This window comes from Durio zibethinus, chromosome 28 (genome assembly GCF_047325235.1).
Source record: "Durio zibethinus cultivar Kanyao isolate XHJ-2024 chromosome 28, ASM4732523v1, whole genome shotgun sequence".
In the NCBI taxonomy this organism is placed as follows: Eukaryota; Viridiplantae; Streptophyta; class Magnoliopsida; order Malvales; family Malvaceae; genus Durio; species Durio zibethinus.
This window is the reverse complement of record NC_143189.1, coordinates 1,481,095-1,501,179: the sequence shown is the minus strand read 5'-3', so window position 1 is coordinate 1,501,179 and position 20,085 is coordinate 1,481,095. Positions and strand designations below refer to the sequence as shown.

General features: G+C 35.1%; 3 protein-coding genes across 4 annotated transcripts; all 3 read left to right on the top strand.

The window, feature by feature from the left end:
• Window positions 1–139: 139 nt before the first annotated feature.
• LOC111280820 (nuclear transport factor 2B-like) lies at window positions 140–2,924 on the top strand. Its single transcript, XM_022868310.2, has 2 exons — window positions 140–2,681; window positions 2,774–2,924. Exons 1-2 carry the CDS (start codon window positions 2,379–2,381, stop codon window positions 2,846–2,848), a joined length of 378 nt encoding a protein of 125 aa, XP_022724045.2. The 5' UTR covers window positions 140–2,378; the 3' UTR covers window positions 2,849–2,924.
• Window positions 2,925–4,982: 2,058 nt separating this feature from the next.
• Window positions 4,983–7,995, top strand: RIC10 (ROP-interactive CRIB motif-containing protein 10). Its single transcript, XM_089757182.1, has 5 exons — window positions 4,983–5,446; window positions 5,734–5,817; window positions 5,981–6,078; window positions 6,223–6,319; window positions 7,371–7,995. The coding sequence occupies exons 2-5, from the start codon at window positions 5,760–5,762 to the stop codon at window positions 7,574–7,576; spliced, it is 459 nt and encodes a 152-aa protein (XP_089613308.1). The 5' UTR covers window positions 4,983–5,446; window positions 5,734–5,759; the 3' UTR covers window positions 7,577–7,995.
• Window positions 7,996–12,183: 4,188 nt separating this feature from the next.
• On the top strand, window positions 12,184–18,057 carry LOC111281290 (homeobox-leucine zipper protein PROTODERMAL FACTOR 2-like). 2 transcript variants are annotated; one of them, XM_089756996.1, is made up of 12 exons: window positions 12,184–13,401; window positions 13,854–14,121; window positions 14,270–14,387; window positions 14,522–14,710; window positions 14,797–15,234; window positions 15,323–15,424; window positions 15,593–15,793; window positions 15,944–16,118; window positions 16,237–16,508; window positions 16,915–17,010; window positions 17,110–17,498; window positions 17,609–18,057. In XM_089756996.1, exons 2-11 carry the CDS (start codon window positions 13,901–13,903, stop codon window positions 17,473–17,475), a joined length of 2,178 nt encoding a protein of 725 aa, XP_089613122.1. In that variant the 5' UTR covers window positions 12,184–13,401; window positions 13,854–13,900; the 3' UTR covers window positions 17,476–17,498; window positions 17,609–18,057. The 2 variants fall into 2 exon arrangements, with proteins under 2 accessions (XP_089613122.1, XP_022724746.2); XM_022869011.2 differs by having other exon boundaries at window positions 12,300–13,024; window positions 17,609–18,019.
• The last annotated feature ends 2,028 nt before the right edge of the window (window positions 18,058–20,085 follow it).

The following is a 20,085-nucleotide window of genomic DNA, read 5'->3' as shown; positions in this document are numbered from 1 at the left end:
CATGTGTCCAGTTATCTCAGTTTTTCTGCTGCATTAGGTTCTAGATTTATCCTAGATTTTTTGTTTCCCATGTTTAGCTTTGATAGTTTCTTTAAACCTTCTGATGCCAGTTCTCGTAGTGTATGAATGAAAGCTTTTGTGCACTAATAATCCTAATACAATCTTTGTTATAGTTACTGATGTTTAAGTTTTCGTTAAAGCAGAATTGGAAAAAATCTTGTTGGATTTCATACTGTAAGCTGAAATGGAATCCTATGGACATATGAGAGGCATAATTTAGGCTTGGAAAGGTTAATCAATAGGTTCTCCAGTTACTTCATAACTATGCTTAAGCCTCTTGGACAGGATCTTCCGCCGTTTGGTGTAGAGAGTACAGGATCCCCTTAACTAAGCTTAATGGCTCAGTTGAGTTCAATCCTTTGACGCCTTTTACTTGCCCTGACTGTTCTTAGGATTTGTTCATGTGATCATGTCTAAGTTCCCTGAGTTTGGCATCAAGGACCAAAGGTCATGGTCTTGTCAAGTTAGTGGCGCGTAAAAGTTGACGTTCTTGATGATCAATGAATCACATCTAGAGAAGTAAACTTCTTTTCTAAGATCTAATCTTCCAAAATGACTGAACATAAACTATGAAAGCGTTTTCTTTGCCTTATGTTCCATGTAGGGTGCAATAATTCCTAGGATGTCAGCAAACTGTTTAAGAGGAGCAGTGGGGAAATTTTAGGTCTTTTTGATGTAAAATTTGCTGGTTATAATCTCTTTCCATGTCTAGTTGTTTGTTTGGATTATCCATCTTAATGTATTTTAAATTTGGAAATTTTGATATGCCTATCCCCTGGTAATTGCAAACTAAAATTTGCTTATATATTTATCTTGATTGTAGTCTAGAAATTCTAAAATAAATTGTTAATTTGCGGTGCTCGATACTTGTTGTCTGCCCATAGTTCGTTGGGTTGTGCAAATTGGCCTGGACATAGGAAACATAAATCTCATGTTATTTCTTCATCATTGCTACTATTCATTCGATTTCTTGCATAGAATGCATTTGATTTTCCATTTGAATTGTGTCTTGTGATCAACTCATTCTCACAAAACAGCGCATGTTCTGGTAAGGCTTTGGAAGGTGCTCTAATATTCGTGAACCTGAATTCTTTGAGTTATTTTGGAGATCATTCAAAGTTGTCAGTTGGAGAGGCTGATTAAGAAGAGTGATTCAGTTGACTAGAGATACTTGTTCAGGACTCGGGAACCCACCATCTTAGTGCTGTACAACATGAGGCTGCTTAAAGTTGTAGGTATGTTGAGGCCCAAAGCAACTCTCAACTGTCATCAGTAGTTGTTTTCCTTGATCTCAACCAAGAGTGATTGTATGTGAAAAGCCATGAACATGAGACTTTGATTCTAAACCCAGACTAATGACTAGATCCTCTTTATTCACAGCGCTTGAAGGCTTGCCTGTGTGTATTACACTTTCAAATGAAGCGTCAAAAGAGCAGGACCTGGATTTTTGCTCCTTGGAATTTTGGTTGTGGGAACTTGTTCCTTTGAATTTGCAATAGTTGTTGTTGGATGGTCTAGGTGTAATAGGCTGCCATACTCTATTTAAGGTAAAAAAGGAACATGTCTGTATACCTTCCACACAAAAAAGCAGAAAGACGGTAAAAATGGCATAGCCTTTCCATTTCTTAAAGATTGTAGCTCAGCTCCTATGCCAAAAGGCAGATGCCCATACTTTACAAGTAATCAATTCCAATTAGTTGATCACGGAGATGTGGTCTACTGGTTAAGTGGAGAAATAGTATCTAATAAAACACTCTTTGGTAACGTTTTTGGCATCCATCTAAAGGGGATTAGTTGATCAGCAAAAAGAATATATTCCAAACTTTCGGCCAACCTCCAAGTTAGAATGTGACTGCCGATGAGTCACGACCATAGGTAGGGCTTTTAAACATTCATAGAACGTGGATAAGGAAAATTGCATTTGGACGGCTAGAAAGGGCTCTGAATTGTGGTGACCTAAGTTTTAAGCCCCTTCCAGGTTCATGGATGCCATATTTAAGCCTTGAAGGAACATCTACTCCATGCTATTTCAATCCCTATGCAACTTTGCGTATAAATGCAGCGGTGTCGATTCCCCATCCTCCAATTACCATTGCACGCTTCATTTAGTAGGAAGAAATCACAGCCCTTTTAAGCTAAAGGCAAATGAATTGAGGGCATTATAGTCATCTAGTGTTAACCCGGAAGACAGTCCAATGTCATCTTTCCTCTTTGGGTTGCTTAGCCCACATGTTATACTCTTAATGGCATAAAAATTTTCCTTATATTCCAATAGCATGGTGACACTGGGAAGAAGGGAACCTTTTGAGAGATAGCCAATGGAAGAACTAATTGATTTGGTAGGGAAAGCATTTGTGGATCATTACTACCATCTTTTCGATAATGATCGGCCAGCACTGTCTTCACTCTACCAGCCTTCCTCCATGTTGACGTTTGAGGGCCAGAAGATACAAAGTATTGAGGACATCACTGCTAAGCTTAACCAGTTGCCATTTGATCAATGCCTACATGTCATCAGCACCATTGATTCGCAACCTTCTTCTTTCACTGGTGGCATTGTTGTCTTCGTCAGTGGCAGCCTCCAGTTGCCTGGAGAGCAGCACCATTTACGGTTCAGCCAGGTTATTTCTTGCATTCTAAAGTTTTTCTCACTCTTTGTAATTCATTTGCATTTCACATTTATGAATCTCTAATTTTTAATTATATATTACAGATGTTTCATTTAATCCCTTTGCTTGAAGGACACTTCTTCGTGCAGAATGACATATTCCGTCTTAATTATGGTTGAATTTTTTTCCATTCAATCATTATCATTTGTGTTGTAATTGATTTGTTGAATAAAAAGAAAACCAAGTTACTATGCCTCGCAATTCGTTCATTCCCCTTTATATTACCCTTTTCTACTATTATAAACAGAACGGTTTTGATTCCTGTACTGATATTGGTTTCTGGATGAGTTGGATCGGATCCTTTTAAAGCTTCTTGGACTATGTTTTGATTCATTGTTCATGTGGGCCATTTGAATGGTGAATTGTTTGGGTTGGTTTATGAGTAACACATCTCTGGTCCAAAATGACAGCCCTCGGATTCTATGTTTCTGTTTACAAACGTGTAGCCCATGCACTGTCATGAAACACAGCATGATTGAATGCAAACAGAAGCTGCTACATTCATGTAAAAGAAAATTCTTACAGCATCTTGTTGCCACATCAGCCAAATAAATAGGAGAAAAACCCAGATGAGAGACAAAAGCAAACCCAGACAAAGCAAAATTGTTATGATAGAGAAGAATCTTGGATGTTTTGCTGGCGGATCTGATGTTGTTGTACGAACTTTTACTCATTTTTAATGTTGAAGTAGACAAATTTCTATGTAAGAAATAGAAGGCAAAAGAAAAGATGGAGTAGGTGACTGACTCAATCGCAATGTCGGGAAGAAGATCAATGAGCAATTCCATGATGGTTCCCATATTTACAAGAGGATATAAAATCCCCCACTTGGTTCTTAAAACGGCGGACTATTAATAATTAATCAGTTATCATGTCATTACTAGTCCGGAAGAGGCCAAAAAATTCACTGTGGCTGGGCTATACAAGTTGGATCTTGGTTGAAATCTACTGGGGGGGCTTTTACACAAGGGCGAGCTGTAGAAATAGCTAGGCCTCTTTCAACTTCATCTGTTTGTTTGAAAATAAATGAGGGTTTTCCAGAATCCCTTTCACTGTAATATATTTTGCCAATGTACTAACATGAGTTTATGGTTCAATGAAGTTCTAGTTCATTATCAACATAATCGATTGCTTTGAAGCAACGGTATAAAAAATTGCTGCTGTCTTACTCATCCACTAAACTAATTTGGATGGAAACCTTTCACTGACCTTAGTTTAGTTGAACTAAAGTGAGATTTGCTGAGTATTTAAATACTGGAATCCGAAAAGGAAAAGAAACGATTACATTGTTCATTTTCTTTTTATGATTTGACCATTAATAACAGTTCAATAATCAGATCATGTTTTCAACCATGGTTCTCTTAGATTCTTAGAGATACAGAAACAGACTCAAAACTCGCCTGGTCGTTTTCAAGGTGAGAAAGCACATTGCTATATCTGGAAACCATGAAATAAGGCTGTGTTTCATTTTCATTCTAAGAGACAGCTGCGCCTAACGTGGCTGCAACAATCAACATTTCCAAGCATAATTGAGCTGTATTAGATTGCCAGATGATGTAGTCAAGAAGGTAAGAAGAATATTGTGATGTCCAAGAAGAATTTTGTAAGCAAATTGAGAGGAAGACACTGTTAAAAAGCAGATTCAAAACCTTCCAAGAATTGACATTCGTATCAAAAGCAGAAATATTTTTAAACGTTTGACTATCCGTGTAAACGGTATTAAAGATGAATTAAAATTGCTTGACAGTTATGAAAGGTATGTTCCTGTTAATGAACCAAATAAAAAAAAAATATGACTGTGGTGTTTGACTTTTGATATTTTTCCCCTAATGGACCATCCTTGAAGAATTAACATATTAATATAAGTAAATAACAAAAAAAATTTTAGTGCAAGTGCTGATTTTTTTGGTCAGATACAAGCGTTGAATCATGTCTTGATTTTTAATCTTTTTATTGACATTTGGTGGGTAAAATTTACAATTTTTTTAGGAAAATTAAACAATTTATCGACGGATGAGTAATTTAAGTGAAAAAAAAATCTACTTCTCTTTATTTAAAGTTACAATTTACTGAAAAAATTGTAAAAAAAATAATTTTTTTTATAAATACGTAAAAATACAGAAAAAAAAATCAAAATTCATTTACCGCTAAAAAAAAGTTCTGTACTTGGTCTAAGCTAACAAAACATCTTGAAAACTACTACTGTTGTCTATGAACTACAAAAGTATAATTTTTTTTTTGTCTCTCTCTTCCATCTCTTCTGGATTTTGCCTGCATTTTCTTTCACAAAGTAGCCTTAAGGATCCGCACTTTACTCGCTCAACAACAAAGCACCCTACACCCCACAACAAATACCGTCGCAATCTTGTGCTTCTTAACCAAACTAACAAAGCCACCACCACATTTTTTTATGTCCTGACTCTATTCTTTGTTGTTTTGTTTGTCTTTCAAGACCCATATCTCACCTTCTCTTCTATTCCCTTTACAACCCTCTTCTCCCCATTCTCTTGAAGCCACCATTTTCCTTCATTTGCTTGCATTTTTCTTTCTCTCTCTTCCCTCCTTGTTTGTTTCTTTAAAAGGGTTATTTGTCCATTTATCAAAAGTGATAGCAAACAAGATGAAGAATGGAACCTTGCATCAATGCTTAGAGGAGATGGAGGAGAAGTTGCTTCTCTCTTGAATCTTCCAGCTATCATCATCACCGTATTTTATACGTACGTTACATTTGTTTACTTTTACTCCTAAAAGATTGCACCTTTCATATATCTATCATCATAATTTGCTTTAGTTCCAATGATGGATACCAAGCTTGTTTCACGGGTAATATAGTTCCTCAATCACATGTAATTACTCCTCTGATACGCAGCAACTTTTTGTCCTTTTGTATTGTATTTGTGTTTTTGGTAATTGCAAAATGCTTAAAGCAACAAACCCCATGCAAGTACAATCTCTCATTTACATAGAGGTTCCTTCAACATAATATCATTCTCTGAATCGGCAGTTCCATTGTGTTCCTAGTCCACCATCATGGCTACCAAGATCAAAGGGATCTACAAAGGTTTCAAATTCATTTCCCAAATCTTTGGTGAGGCCCTTTTCTGTCTCTTTCTTTATACATTTCTCTATTTATGCACATGTAGATGTATGAAATATGAATGTGTTTGAGCATGTTTCTGGATTACTTATGTTTATGGTGATGGGTTTTGATTGCTTTGGAACTAAGGTGGGAAAGGGTATTGTTGTTGTAGTTGTGAAGGAGCGAGAGATGGAAATTGGGTATCCGACAGATGTTAAACATGTGGCACACATCGGTTGGGATGGCCCTTCAGGCACTGCACCGAGTTGGGTGTGTCGTCTATATTTTTTTTCATTTCTTTTATCTCTACCCTGTTCAATATCTTGATTTAATATTCAAATACTACTATTTGTATAGGCCTAAGTGTGTTGTGTTTATCTCTTAATTGTTGCCTTGGCCTGGTAATTAATGCAGATGAATGAATTCAAGACAGGCCCTGAATTCGCAGCAACATCAATCGGTAACTCCAGAGGTTCCAATCCTACTCCTCTTTCAACATGGTCCTCTCAAGGCATGTTTTCTCTCAATCTACCTTATTTAGAATACATGTTTTCAAAATGATATACTAATATGTATGCACGTTTAGATGTAACTAAATAACGGACAAGAATATGCAATACAGAGAATAGTAGGTAAGACCAAGGGTAACTTCCAAATTATGTATGCCTGAAGCATTGTCTGGTATCATGTGGAGAGCTCCTAATAAGACAATAGAGTCATTTCACGGGTCACATTGATAAGGGGAAATGTTTTTTGTCTCAATTTATAGACATGGAGGAAGATTTTTAGTTGATTTGCTCCCAAAAGGAAGAGTTTGGCTCTTCTGTCACGGGACAAAACTTCCATATCAAGAGGAATCTATAGGCTACTAGTCCTAATTAAAGATCATTTCGGTTGTCCCTTGCAATAATTTTACTGGCTGGCTTTATAACTAACTTCTAATTTGATATCTTCGATATCACTTGTGGTTTCAATCAGAATTTTTTTTATTGCACAATTTAATGAGTTGATATGTTCTGTCTTCAAGCTGTTAAGCATTTAAGTTTTGATGATTTTCGGCCATCAAGGAAGCTGAAAGCGTTCGGATGTTGTGTTAAAACTATGAATCTACTGAGTGGGATACTTGGATCATTAATGAATCCAACTTAAACTAAATCAAATATCATTCAGATTCAAAGGAATTATATCAGAATCTAATAACATAATTCAAATTAAACTAATATGATCCATGAAAACTCTCTATTATGCGAAATATTGCAAGGAAATATTTTGGTAATACCTTATGTGTTTATTGGTAACTCTGTCTAACTAAACCACTGAAGAAAACCAACCAGCAGTTTTGTCTTTTGATCATTTGGCTGTGTTCTATTTGGAAAAATGTCCTGGGATTTACCTTTTTTTTTTTCTGTCCTGGTTTTGGTGATATATGTGAGTGTGATGTTTTTCTTTGTTGGTATTGTAACAAACTGGTCATTCTTCACAGAAACATTAGCAGTTTCAAATTCAAACCTTGTTAAAACAAATATAGCATTCTGATCAGGTCTTTCTTTATTTTGTAACAGATTTTGAACAATCAATGGGATGCCAACCTGCAACAGAGATGATAAGAGACCTGCCTTCGATGGATCTCCCTAATATTCCTAAGAAGCAAAAACGGAAAAAGAAGAAAACTTCCTCTCCGAAGTGTTCCTCCTCCAAATCTTCACGAACATCAAAGACCAAGGCAACATATACTCAATTGGACTCATCAACAGAACCTGAAATTTAGAGATCATCATGCAAGATTGTGGCATTTGATTTGAACTGATCAAACAATCAATACGCTCAGAAAAGATTGCAGAAGTTTCTTTCAGTGGTCAAGATATTTATAAAGACAACAAAGAAGTGTTAAAGCTTGTGTAAATTAGAATTCATATTTAATTTGTAAAGGATAAAAGTAAATTAGGTGTGGATGATGACATGGACAAAAAAGAATGATCAACGTCCAAGGATGAGACTTATCTACAGGCAGAAGAAAATTGTTGGCTTACAATAAGGAATAATCATGGGGGATTGGTACTGTAGTTGTTTTGATGGAAACTGGAAAGTTTTGCTGATTCAGATTATTGGACTCGAACAAGTTTGTAAATTAAAAGAATCTAAATTTTTCATGTTGTGGATGAAATGACAGTCTATTTAAGATGCTGACTTCCAACCCTTCCAAGTTCATTTCACATGCAAGAATGTTATGCGGCCAGGGTTGCATGGAGATAGTTACCTCTGAAATACAAGAGCATTTTCTTGTTGACCTGAAATGACAGTCTATTCAAGCCACAAAAAAAAGAACAGATCCCAATGTTCCTGGAAAACACAGCAATCCATCATTTCCTTTAAAAAGAAGAACAAACCGCTGATTAATATGGCAAAAGGAGATGGATTTCCTTCAAGGGTCTTGCTCAATGGGGAAGAGTGTGCACTTCCTACACACGTATTCCAATCGGAAGTGGAAACCGATTCAGTGAAAGTTTGGTGCCAGTGCCACAACTTTTCCCAACTAATTTTGAGCTTCTTGTTAATAGAAATTCACAACAGAGATTGAGGTTTTCTTCCATTAGAACATTACAGCTTATATAAATATTATGGTAGGAATTTAATTAGTAGCTAAAGCTCCAACAGAAAACGACTCTATCCTAGCTCGAGCAAAGCATAACATTAGCACAACAATGATCATCTTTGCAGACAATTTGGCCGCCTGTCGTAATTTCATGAAAGATTTTGTAACTGGGGTTCTAATTTTACTTCATCAACGATTTTGCATGGAAAAGTGAACGTTTTCAACTTCCTCAAGTTGAAAGCTTCTAGTAGCAGCAGCTGTATCATCTCCATTTTGATCTAAACAGAGAACGTTGATTCTGTTTGCAAATCCAAATCAGGTTGTAATTGTCCGGAAAACTTTTCATTTTGTACTAACAGATACATTTATCACGTATATAAGAATTAATACAAGAAATCAAAGTTGTTGATTGATCAAAATATATAGTTGTCATTTGTAATAAAGAAAGTGCATTTGATTTTCGCCACATGAGAAAGGATTTGTGATATTATTTTGAATAGTGTGGACTAAATATCCAACAGTGTGGTGAAACATTTATTTTGAACAGTTATCATTTCAACCTCCAAATTGGCCCATTTTAGATTCTTCCCTACTTTGCTAGGGATTGAGCTTCAATTACTCAAAGTGATTGAGCATCAAGTACTTGAATAAACAATAAGATGAAGTTAATAAGAATATATGTGATGTACTACTAAATAGTCCTCAAATTAATCGGTCGAACAAGGTTCCCTCAACCTTTCGAGGGATCGTAGCAATTTCTCAAATTGGTAAAGAATTCATTATACATCTCATAAATACCAGAGAACCAAAGGCTTATAGTCGAATGAGCTCTGGTGAAGCTAATCAATGGAGATTGAGGGAGATAATAAATGAAAATTTCAGGTAGGACAGCATGCACATTGAAAACTCAGACAAGATTTTGTTTTCGTCAATAAATATCTTGCAGTGCTAGCTCACCAAACAGCAATTCACGTTGTTTTAACCCTTCAATTTTTTTTTTGTCCCGTCCCAACTTTGAAAGAGTTCGAATTATATAACTATATAAACGTAATTCGATCTTTTTGGTATGATATATATTTGAAAACAATGGTTCTTCTTTCGGTACGTTGATGAAAGGGAAACATTTCACCAAAGGTTAAAAAACCCTTCACACATGCCCCAGCCTGGGGTTCAATGAACTTGCTGATGAACTCCATTGATTTATCATAAAACATTTCACTTTTGCAACAACAACAAAAGGAAAATATAAAATGATATTCGTATTGAAATTTATTATTATAATTAACATATCATAATTCTTTTACCAAAACGAAGAAAAAAAAATTGAATTTAAGTTTCCGGTGTTTTTTATCTAATGTGTGGACATATTGAAGAACTTGACCGCTGAATTTCGAGTGATTAATTATCGTCTGATTTTCATGTCTAACCATAATTGAAAAAGACCACCTACAAAGTCAATATTCCATAATGTCACACCCATATTTTTATTTTCGTAGACAAAAGATGCAATCGAACAACTACCCGCACGCAAAATTAAGCAAAATGCTGGGTATATCAAAGGAGAAATGACATTTACACTGTTGCATCATTTTACTTGTTTTATTTATTTTTATATGTTATTGACAAAGGTCATATATACATAAAATTTCACACTAATTCCACATGTTGAAAATGATAATTATCTGTATTTGGCTGATGAGATGCTATTAAATTATTTTAAATGAATTTTTGTTATCTTTATTTGTTTCATGGAAATTATAAGAATTGCGCCATAGATTTTTGGTAGGCAAATGCAAGGGAAGCAAGGCAGAAGTAAATTGTGCTTTTCTGAATATGCAGAAGCAGAGCCTGCGTTCTTCAGACACATTTAGTGGAAGATGAAGACGAATGGGAAAGAGGAAATGTAGCTAACAAACTTAAGAGGATGTAGCCAAACAGTACATAAGTTGGTGGGTTGCATGAAAGCAAGTATTTCTGAGAAAGAACATGGCAGGTAATTTATGACTTTTAATTTGTTTGATAACTAGGCATATATAAAATTAATGAAGAAAGGCTTCTTAAATAAATGATTTTGTTTGATGATATATATATATATATATATATGGGGAGAGAACTGGCTCCCTTGGACAGTGGACAGATCAAAAAATTGAGTTTTCATTTGTTTAATAATGTAGGCTAGCTACTCTAAGCAAAAGGTCAATCCAATCTAAGTTCTATTATCAAAAGCATACTCATAAATGCAATGCATTCATAGTAAGATTTAATTATGTTAGCCCCTCGAAAGATATGGATTTATCATGAATTCATGTGAGATTTACGGATTACGAGAGTGAATTGCTTTTTATTTAATATATATATATATATGAAAAATCAATATATATAATGTAAAATTAAAAAAGTTTTATATATTTTTAATTAATATTGATTTTAATATATTTAAGAGATAATATTAAATCATTTTTATTATTTTTTAATTTTTTTAGATTTATTAAAACCAAATATTAAAAAAATATATAAAAAATTTTTTAGTTTTATATTATATAAGGAAAGGTTAACTCATATTGATGGAGGAATTATATATATTTTTTATCATTGAATTAAAATAATTAAATATAAGTGTTATGAATTTAATTTTGATCTAAAAATAAATATATATATATAACTTTTACACTAATATGAATAAATTTTTACTTTATATATACCTATTCAGATATATATATATATTTATATTTTTTTTTCTAAGATTTAGAACTCTACATTATATTCCATACATATATTACCTGCGTTTGCAATAATCTTATTTTGTTATACATTTATATATAATTAATCTATAATTGATAAATTTATCGATTAACATCTTGACTGGATATATGATTTGCGTTTCCCAAGGAAAAGAGATACATGGCATAGCATTTTTGTCTCCTATCATCTGTTCGGTTCAATATTTGATAATTTTAAATAAAAAATTTAATTTTTTATCTAAAGAAAGAAATAATAAATTAATTTGTTCAAAAAATATAAATTATTAGTGGATATGGTTATATCCATTAGGGAAAGTATAGCTACTTTACTTGTACTCTACATTTTAATTTCCAAAAAAAAAAAATTTAATTACATCATTATCATAATCATATTTATATACTCACATATATTCATTACATCATCGTCATCATGATATATATGTATTAGTATTATTATGAAAAAAATTACAATTTTTAAATTTCAGTATCTCAATAATCATAAATATATATATATATATATATTTGTTTAAAGATTTTAACAATAGTGTGGTCAGTTCTGATAATTATTTTCTTTTGGATCTCCCTATATACCTCAAATGTTGTTGAATGGAGGCAATGATTATGAATATGTTCTAACTATCATAATTAAATTTTACTGGAAAATTAATTATTAGTAACATATTGAATCATATCTTAGTTAACATATATAATTATATCATATATATTATTAATATACACATTTATATTAGTTATATACCATATATCAACATTATATTTTGCAAAAAAAAAAAAAAAAAAGCTTTCAGTGTCTCAATCAAATTTACATAACCTGCATTATGTCATAATTACTTATATAAAATAACGCTAAAACAAAAAATTGAAGTGCTCTCAATTAATCGATATGCTTTCTGAAAAATCAATCAATATTTCTTTTAGTGAAAAAGATCAAAGTCTAAAAGAAATATGAAAAAAGAAATATTGGGGATAACTTCAACTAAGGTGGACGAATCAATATAAGTGTCGTTCAAAAACTGGCAACCCATCCACAATATTGAAACAGTGACAGTGATACTGAAAGCTTGGAGCCAAGAAGCTGTAATTCGTCTCACCATACTCTTGCAAGTAAATTTAAACAAAGGGAAGGGAAGGGAAGGGAAGGGAAGGGAAGATGCCTCACTCTTTCTCTTTCTGTTTGTTTGTCTTTCTATAATTTCTCTCTATCGCAATTACACCTCTCACCCTCCATAAATGCTATTGCAACCTCTGCAATAACTGCTCCTTAGCTACAGCATCCTCTCCACCTGTTTCTTCTCTTCAATTTCTCTCACCCTCTTCGAAGTCCAAACTTCAAACCCCCTTCTCTCTCTTTCTCTTTTGATTTTGTCTCCTCTTTTTCCTCTCTATCCTTGTTTTTCCTTTTTTTTCTTCCCTCTCTTTCGACTTCACAAGGTAGGTCTCTGTCAAAACCACTCCTCTTAACCGCAGAGTTGCTTTTTCCGGTGACCCCAATCTAAAAAACCCACTCTAAACCTTCTTTCATTAACCTTTGTGAATAAAGTTCAAAAGGGTTTCTTGTGTTTTGACCCCCAAGCCTGCTTCCCACTCTTAACTCACAAACTTATTCCTTGTTTTCCCCAGACCATTTTGTTAGCAGTATATCTATGTGTGTAACTTATATGCATATTTTCTCATTCTCTCTTTGATATCTCTTCTACGCTCTAGCTAGCTGGTTTTTTTTTATTTTTTCTTTTGAAGAAGATTTTCCGTTATTATTTTGCTGAGAAAGAGAGAGTACCAAAAGGCTTTTATATGGTACAGAAGTATCTTAGCTGAGCGTTACAATCTTTGTTTTGGGGGGTTTCAGAATTGGAGCGTCAAAGAGGTTTCTCATTGTCAACTCTTCTATTTTCTTTTTCTATATACAGTACTCTTTTTGCACGTAAGGCTGAAGACTTTTTGATAGACTAAAACTATAGTCATTTCTATTCTTTTGCAACTTGGAGTGATCCCATTAGCTTAGCCCAGAGAAAACCAGAGAATCTATTAAAATCAACCCAAAAACCTCCAATACTGGAATCCAAAGCCAAAACCTAACAAGCAAGAGAGAGAGAGATATGTGTGCTGCTAGTTAGGGTTTTAAAGGTGATTAGTTACCTATGTCTCCTAGCATGATGCTTCCAGTGAGCGACATATCGCCCCGTTTAAGGCAAGAAAATTGTTGATCTAAGTTCTTAGTCCCCTTCATCAACAATCTATAAGGCAATTCTCTTTCCTTTTTCCCCCTTTTGCTGCTATTCTTTATCTCCTAATTTCACTTATTCAATGGATATATAGCTAAGACCGTACAATTTAGTCACATTTTAGGGTAAGCTTTTGATTAATTTATCATTTGTGTCTTCATACTATATGCTGACTTAATTCTAATATATACTATCACTCTATTACGCCTAAACTTTTTCTTAAAAAGGAGGAGATATTCATTATACTATATGGTTTACAGCTCTCTCTCCATGGTTTACTTACCCTAAAAAGTTTCTGCACTTCCATTTATGATGCACTGGTTTTGACTTGGTTTATCATCCTTCGTCATTTCCTTGTACTTGCTTTTTTCTTTTCTTCGTTTGTTACTCCTTTTCAGTACTGTTCTACAGTTTCTTTCCCTGTCTTTTTCTTCCCCTTATTAGCCAGCTTGACTTGTGTTTTCTCGGCAGAACCCAAAAATCCATTGCGCGAGTCGACATTTGAGCAATTCGTTGACATGTTCAGTCCAAACCTATTTGAGAGTCCCCATATTTTCGACATGACCCATAAGACCTCTGAAAGTGAATTAGTGGGGAAGATAAGGGACGATGATTACGAGACAAAATCAGGAACTGAAACCATGGATGCTCCCTCAGGAGATGATCAGGATCCTAACCAGCGCCCAAAAAAGAAGCGTTACCATCGCCATACCCAGCGTCAAATCCAGGACATGGAAGCGTAAGTCTTTTTTTTCCTTACCATCTCTATGTGTGCCATTGGGTGTTTATATACAAGAAATTAGAGATAAGAGTGAGAGACAGATTAAAGAAGCTCATTCTTCTTTGGAGAATTGATTCTTTTGGGTTTTTGAAACTTTGTTTCTCAGATTCTTTAAGGAATGCCCTCACCCAGATGACAAGCAAAGGAAGGAGCTGAGCCGCGAGCTAGGGTTAGAACCTCTACAAGTCAAGTTTTGGTTCCAAAATAAGCGCACCCAAATGAAGGTATACTTCCATAAATAGAGTTCAAATCAGGCTCTCATATGCTTGATATAAGTATTTATACTTATTGTCTATGTAGTAAGCTTCTTATATGCAGCACTTCTTAGCTTAACTGCTAAACTTCACCATCATTACAGGCCCAACATGAACGCCACGAAAATGCTATATTGAAGGCTGAGAATGAAAAACTCCGTGCTGAGAACAATAGGTACAAGGAAGCTCTTATCAATGCTACATGTCCGAACTGCGGAGGCCCAGCTGCTCTTGGAGAGATGTCATTTGATGAGCAGCATTTGAGAATAGAAAATGCCCGGTTAAGGGAAGAGGTGATTGGAAAATCTTACACACGTCCTTGTTAGCGTCAAGTTCCTTAGTTTGATTCTTATTCAATTTTTTTATTCTTCTGTTACAGATAGATAGGTTATCTGGAATAGCTGCTAAATATGTCGGCAAGCCTTCGACTTCCTATCCTCACCTTTCTTCTAATTTACATTCCCGTTCTCTTGATCTTGGAGCTAGCAATTTTGGAACGCAATCAGGGTTTGTAGGAGAGATGTATGGTGGTGGTGATCTTCTAAGGTCTGTCTCTGTGCCTACAGAAGCAGATAAGCCCATGATTGTCGAGCTTGCTGTTGCGGCAATGGAGGAACTAATCAGAATGGCCCAATCTGGGGAACCTTTATGGGTTCCTGGCGAGAATTCTACAGAGGTGTTGAATGATGATGAATACTTGAGAACTTTCCCTAGGGGAATTGGACCAAAACCTTTGGGGATGAGATCTGAAGCTTCAAGGGAATCTGCTGTAGTAATTATGAATCATGTCAACCTAGTTGAGATTCTCATGGATGTGGTAGGCTTTTCTTTTGAAGTTTGGATCCATTGTCTAAATATTTAGATCCACCCCCCATTCATTTCTGATTTAAATAATTGATTTTCAGAATCAATGGTCAAGGGTGTTTTGCGGTATTGTTTCAAGGGCTATGACTCTAGAAGTCCTCTCAACTGGAGTAGCAGGATACTACAACGGGGCTTTGCAAGTGGTACTAATTAGTGGTTCATATATATATTCAAAACTATGCATTCAATCTAATAATTTTGTCATACATGAAATTGTGCTAGTTGAAGACAGAAATTAAAAGGTACTACTTAAGGGCATGCATTTTCTTCATTTAGCTTTTGAAAATATACCTAATATCCTGCATTTTCAGATGACAGCTGAGTTTCAGGTCCCTACACCACTTGTACCAACTCGGGAAAATTATTTCTTGAGGTATTGTAAGCAGCACACTGACGGAACTTGGGCAGTGGTTGATGTTTCCTTGGATAATTTACGCCCTAGTCCACTGTCCAAGTGTAGAAGACGGCCGTCAGGTTGTTTGATCCAAGAATTGCCAAATGGATACTCAAAGGTAAATTACTCTTTGTTTCAGCATATTTACCGCATTCTAAGTTGCCTTAACTCTTTCGTATAGATTAATTCCCCTGTTCATTCCCTGTCTAATCATGGCAGGCAAAATCTTCATTTACTCAAGCCATGTTTAATTTCATGATACCTGCAGCTTATATGGGTTGAGCATGCAGAAGTGGATGATAGAGCTGTCCACAACATATACAGACCATTAGTTAATTCTGATCTAGCTTTCGGGGCAAAACGTTGGGTGGCTACATTAGATCGACAGTGTGAACGTCTTGCAAGTTCAATGGCCAGTAACATTCCAGCAGGGGATCTATGCGGTAAAAGCATATTAACGCCTTTTCTTATTCTCCTTGAGAAACCTTTTAGAAGTGATAAATTGCCAATGGTTTGCACTTCATTTTCAGTTAAGTTACTATTTCAATTCTTGTTCTGCAGTTATAACAAGCCCAGAAGGGAGGAAGAGCATGTTGAAGTTGGCAGAAAGGATGGTGACTAGCTTTTGTACTGGCGTTGGTGCTTCTACTGCACATGCTTGGACAACTTTATCAACAACAGGTTCTGATGATGTGAGGGTTATGACCAGGAAGAGTATGGATGATCCAGGCAGGCCTCCTGGTATTGTGTTAAGTGCTGCAACTTCCTTCTGGATCCCAGTTCCACCAAAGAGGGTTTTTGATTTCCTCCGGGATGAAAACTCTCGAAGTGAGGTAAACGAACATAATCATGAAGCTTTCAATTAAGCATTTGCACAGTTGCTTCTATCACCACATGCAGCAACAGCAAAGAAAAAGGGCCCAGATAGTACTATATGATTGTTCGTTTGTTGGAAAAAAAAAAGGCGGCACTGACTTGGGAGAATTCAATCATTTTGTCATCATTTTTTTTGGATAATTGAGAAAGTTTTCAATATTTTGTCAACATGATTGATTTGAAAAAGATAGCAATCATCATATCGCACTTAACAAATGTTTTCTTATGCCAGTCTTGCATTTCAATATTTTCTCTACATTGCATTTGCCAAGACAATGGTGCATTCTTAATCATACATGTAGCACTCTTTTTCTGTTAAAATATTGTACTAATTAATTTGCATTTTTTAACTTGAATTTTTAGTGGGATATCCTTTCAAATGGTGGTCTAGTTCAAGAGATGGCTCACATAGCTAATGGTCGTGATCCAGGCAATTGTGTCTCCTTATTGCGCGTAAATGTATGTTAAATTTCCATTAAGTTAACATTGATAATCCTATCTATATAAATATATCAATATTCTTTAAGCTAACCTTTCCAATTGTAAACTAATCTGTAGAGTGCAAACTCTAGTCAAAGCAACATGTTGATACTTCAAGAGAGCTGCAGTGATGCTACAGGGTCCTATGTGATTTACGCCCCGGTCGACATTGCTGCTATGAACGTGGTCTTAAGCGGCGGGGATCCTGATTATGTTGCGCTTCTACCATCAGGTTTTGCAATACTTCCTGATGGTCCCGGACTTAATAGTGAAGGAATTCTAGAAATCGGTTCCGGTGGCTCTCTCCTTACTGTTGCGTTCCAGATTTTAGTTGATTCAGTTCCAACAGCTAAACTCTCTCTAGGATCAGTGACTACTGTCAATAGTCTAATTAAATGCACAGTTGAAAGGATCAAGGCTGCAGTAATGTGTGATCATGCTTGACCGTATCAAAAGAGTTATATATGGTAAGCAATCAGCTATTAATTTCTTTTCTATTTTTAGAGTTGGAATCTATCCCATTTCACATTGGTATTTTCTCCCCCCTCTTAACCTATGTTCTTTGTATGTTGAGCAGGAACAAGAGGAGGAAGAGAAGAGAAAAGAAATGATGTTTGCCTCAAAACATAAGGAAGAAGTCAAGAACGCACCTTTCATGATCCTTGCATCGTGGTGTTTGTAAGAAGGCAAATCGCCACCCTGCAAGGGTAATAGGTTCGGGAATTGACTTTGCCAAACAAGGGTAATAGGAGAAGTCGCCATTTTGTGACCTTAGGGCTAAGTCTATAGTAAGACTGAGAGTTAACGTAGGAATATAATGGTTATATTATAAATTGTCTAATTTCCTTTTCCTTCTTTGGTTTCATGTGTTTTTGTTGAAGGCATTGGTTGGACTCACACCCCATTAGAAAACATTTCTTTCTGCTTTTATGTTTTGGTGGTTTTGAAATTAATTAATGAATAACTGTTGCCTTTGCTAATTTGTCTTATGCGGCAATATATTAAGAATTTACCTTCTTTCCCTTCCTTCTCGTGTCATCACGCACCACTCACTGGCCACTGGCCACTGTTACGCCACGTAAATCTACACAAAAAATATATATATAGGGAAAATATCTACATAAAAAACTTTTAATATGTCAATTTACATAAGAAAATAACAAGATATATAACATAGTAACTTGCTAAATTTAACTTTGAATTAAAAAAAAAAGGAGTAAAAGGAAAAATGAAAAGATCAGAGTTGGCATCAACAATTGTGTTAATTTGTAATATCCACAAAAAAATAAAAAAATCAAACAAATTTTGGTAGGTTTCCACTAAATATTCCCAATCCAAGTCCCAACCTGCGGCAAAAAAAGCAAGTCCACGACCACCTGGGAAGGAGCGGTTGTGTCTGTCCCAATAGTTTTTACGTTATGTGTAGGGCACATCACTATTGCATAGTATAGGGAGAATTGAAAATGTAGCGCATAGTATCTTTAACTTTTCATTTCAACCAAAAGTGGTTGAAACTAATTAATAGATACCAAAATTTTTCCATCCCTGAAGCTGAATCAATCAATGCTTAATGTTGTGATCCTGCCGGTGCCATTGTTCAGACAGAGATGTAAATAATAATTAAATTTCCGAGCATATACAGTAGAAATGAATTGCCTCCTTTCATTTTTGTCTGGGTTCAGGCTCATTTCCATATTCAATTCAGTACTCTTGCGTTTATGGTCGTCCTGCAATTCGAGCTTCTCTTCTTTTCAGCCTTTGCTATAGTTTTTTGATTTTTTAACTAGGTGATAAAGCTCCATGTCTGGAAAACTTTCAATTCAGATGCATGCTATAGTTGCTATATACAGACGAAAACTTGGAATGTCTTTTATAACATGTACATCACTAAACAACTTGGGTCATTTGAATTTCTTATTTACAACCGGGATAAATCATCCCCAAAAACATTTTCCATACACATCCATTTATCCTTTGCAACTCCAACTTAATTTATTTTCCAACTTTGTTGTATATAAGCATAAGCATATTCTATTATATGTGTCCTAAAAATAAATATAATTCACTTCACCTTAATTTCCACTTGAATCAAGTTGAAATTAGCAGTTAAACTAACATCTCATTAATCCATTAAAACATATCTTCGATATTCTTTAGCAAATCAAGGAGAAGATGGAATGAAAAGCCAAGGGATGCTGACGAAGGAATTGTTCACCAAATTGTTTAAAACAGTACACTAAATATCTGCTAAGAGAGAAAACTTGCCTTTTGTGCTGCAATAAAACCTTAGCTAATTATTTGATGACGTTTGGTTGCGCCCCTAGGCAATATATGTGCAAGTGACATATGATGGCCGTGGAGCCGCAGACTACAGCTGCAAAACATTGATATTTCTGTTTCACCACCATATTAAATTGCCATGGTAACAAATACAATGGCAACAGTGAGGACTAAAACAGATAGTTGTGTGCTGCAGTAGCCATTAATTTTGTCAAATGAAGATCAGCTACCAATATTTTTAACTTGTCAGAGAAACTTAATAAAGAATAGACCATACCTATCTCAAGTCTCAACTTTTTATCAAGCCGAATGATTGATGATGATCAGAGAAATTGATTGCTCAAGACTTAAAACCAGCTAGCAGCCTTGCTTGATGCTCTTCTTGCTGTCTGGCTTGCTCACTTTTAGTATATATCTTCATCTCTATTCTGGCCTTCTTCTGCTATAAGCAGATAGAAATCGAAGCGAATGGATAGATATCGGTGTTTCTTGCTATACCGGTGTGCCTTTATTGAATTCATGAGAGAAATGAAGCCGGTTAGTTTTGCCTCGCTTTTTCTAATGGATGACACTGCCTAGCTAGTTAAAGTTAAGAATCAACATACCCATCTACTTTTTCTTCTCCTCAATCTGGTTCCTGTAAATACCGCTAATTCATGACCGGAGGATCCAATTTAGCTTTGAAGGTTATATGATCCATGACCACAACTATCAAATTAATATATACAATTGAACTTTTTATATTGTCAAGTTGGCAATGGAAAAAATAAATAA